General features: G+C 45.8%; 1 protein-coding gene across 1 annotated transcript; it reads right to left on the bottom strand.

Annotated features, from left to right (window-relative positions):
- Nucleotides 1-495: 495 nt before the first annotated feature.
- Nucleotides 496-1,502, bottom strand: LOC115958655. The gene is made up of 3 exons (XM_031077062.1): nt 1,313-1,502; nt 1,069-1,230; nt 496-973 (listed from the first exon to the last, which is right to left on the bottom strand). Exons 1-3 carry the CDS (start codon nt 1,356-1,358, stop codon nt 699-701), a joined length of 483 nt encoding a protein of 160 aa, XP_030932922.1. The 5' UTR covers nt 1,359-1,502; the 3' UTR covers nt 496-698.
- Between the last annotated feature and the right edge of the window lie 509 nt (nt 1,503-2,011).

The following is a 2,011-nucleotide window of genomic DNA, read 5'->3' as shown; positions in this document are numbered from 1 at the left end:
AGAATTACACCATCATCTTTTGGATCTCGCTCTAACTGTGTAGAGTCATCAGTCTCCTCAAAGATGGTGTAGGGGTTGATGGCAGGGAGTCGGCCATGGTGACCTTGGATAAATCTAAGTGTGGGTAGATGGACTTGACCTACTTCAGGAAATCCTCAAACTTGTCACCATAGTAGGCGGCACAAGCGTCAATAAAAGGTTGTGAAGCCTTGAACTCTGTTATGGCGTTAGCCCTGGCCATCTCTACCTGCCCACAGATAGTCATTAGCTCCTTCTCCAAGGTCGTTTTGGCCTTTTGCTGCTTTTCCCGCTAACGAGTCTCCTCCTTCAACTTCTCATTCAAATTCATCACCTCCTTGTTGAGAGTGTGGAGGGCCTCCTTGTATTGATCCTATTCATTGGTCAAAGTTTCATTGCGCTTCCTAAAACAGTTGATCACCCCCTTCTCAGCAACACACCTATCTTGGAGCGCCTTCATGCGCACCAGTGCCTGAAAATGAATTACAACCGTTAGCTGACAAATACACAACAAAATAAAAGAGTCAGGAAAAAGAAAATACCCTAGAGAGGTCAAAAAGACCCAATGCCCCCAAATCCTCCGTCTCCTACTCGACACAGGGGTCCAAGTCTGTCTCCTTGATGATTGACTCAACCATCTCGATAGCATACCCATTATGCATAAGGAGACGACGAGTTCCCTAGGTGACAGGTCCCGTCGCTGTCATTAATCCTTTGCCAGCTCCATGACTTGGCTTCGAGGGTGACAACGTTTTGGGCTGTTTGTCACCAGGAGTGACCGTTCCTTTCTTAAGGTGACAGTCATCCTTCCTTTCAGTTTTTTTCTTGGGCGCCCCTTTCTCGACGACTTTAGGGGCCGACGAGGACGCTCCCTCCTTCCCCTTCTCCTTCTCCTCCTTTTTACACGTTGTGGTTGACACCCTTACCAACGCTCTCTGTCTAGCAGCCTCCATCTCTGTAAAGGACAAAGGACAGGAGTTAGACATAAAGACAACAAGGAAATGATGGAAAGAAATAAGAAAGGAAAAGACTTATGTCGACGAGAGTAACTATTCAATCTACATGCTGCAGGCGTCGGCTCTGGATCACCACAATAGGCATGCAGGGTATCTAGAGTGATCAGGTCCCTGCACTTTTGTTCCTTGAATGGAATCTCAAGAACCCGACGAATAAAAGCCTCATGCTCGTTAGATATACGTGGATGAACACTAGCTGAAAAAAGAGGAACGATGACGTTAGATATTTAACAAATAAACATAGAGAAAAGTAAAAGAGAAAACCGACGGCGCTAAACCTGAGTCTTTGACAATACCCCAAGTATTGTCGAAGCAATAAGGCATTGTAACCCACTCCTCTGAACAACATACCCAATCTGTTCCCTAAATGAAGAAATACCTGCCCTTCCAATTTCTATTGGAATCAGGCATATTTGGCACAAGCCTAAGCTCTTTCTTCCACGTAGCAAAATGGTATATCCCTTGGGACATGACGATGTGCTGAGGTTTATAGCACCAAAAGAACTCGTCTAGTGAAAGCTAACAGTTCCCACCACTAAGACAACCCCATAGGATTTCAGCTCCAATAAATATCCTTCAAGCGTTGGGAGCAATCTGGTTGACAAATAGTCCTAGAAGATTGGCCAACTGACGGTGCAATGCCATTAGTGGCAACCTTAATCCTACCGCGAACATGGCATCGTACATGCCAACGTCCGCGGTCTTCCTCGAGTAGCACTTCTCAAACTTCTCGAGAAAAGGAATTGGGATATGGTCAGGAATTTGAAAACAATCCCTTAAATTCTTAAAGATGTTGGTTGTCATCGTCGGCTTAAAATCATTGATGGTCCACATTTTAGGGAGAATAAATGGATGAGTGTGGCCATCCCCGGGGCTTCTTGAACTTCCTCCTTCAGAGGCTCTCCCATCACCCTCACCCTCATCCCCATCATCTTCTCCCCCGTATTCTTCATCCTCTCCTCCCTCATCACTCTCAT

Source organism: Quercus lobata, chromosome 1 (genome assembly GCF_001633185.2).
Source record: "Quercus lobata isolate SW786 chromosome 1, ValleyOak3.0 Primary Assembly, whole genome shotgun sequence".
Taxonomy (NCBI): domain Eukaryota; kingdom Viridiplantae; phylum Streptophyta; class Magnoliopsida; order Fagales; family Fagaceae; genus Quercus; species Quercus lobata.
This window is presented reverse-complemented; position numbering and strand designations above follow the sequence as displayed.

Excerpts from the sequence above, each read along its gene's own strand:
- LOC115958655 (XM_031077062.1), bottom strand. The coding sequence starts at position 1,358 with ATGCCTTATTGCTTCGACAATACTTGGGGTATTGTCAAAGACTCAG. Across the intron at positions 1,231-1,312 it reads GGGTATTGTCAAAGACTCAG|CTAGTGTTCATCCACGTATA; the intron begins GTTTAGCGCCGT and ends CTCTTTTTTCAG. Across the intron at positions 974-1,068 it reads TGCAGCATGTAGATTGAATA|AGATGGAGGCTGCTAGACAG; the intron begins GTTACTCTCGTC and ends TGTCCTTTACAG.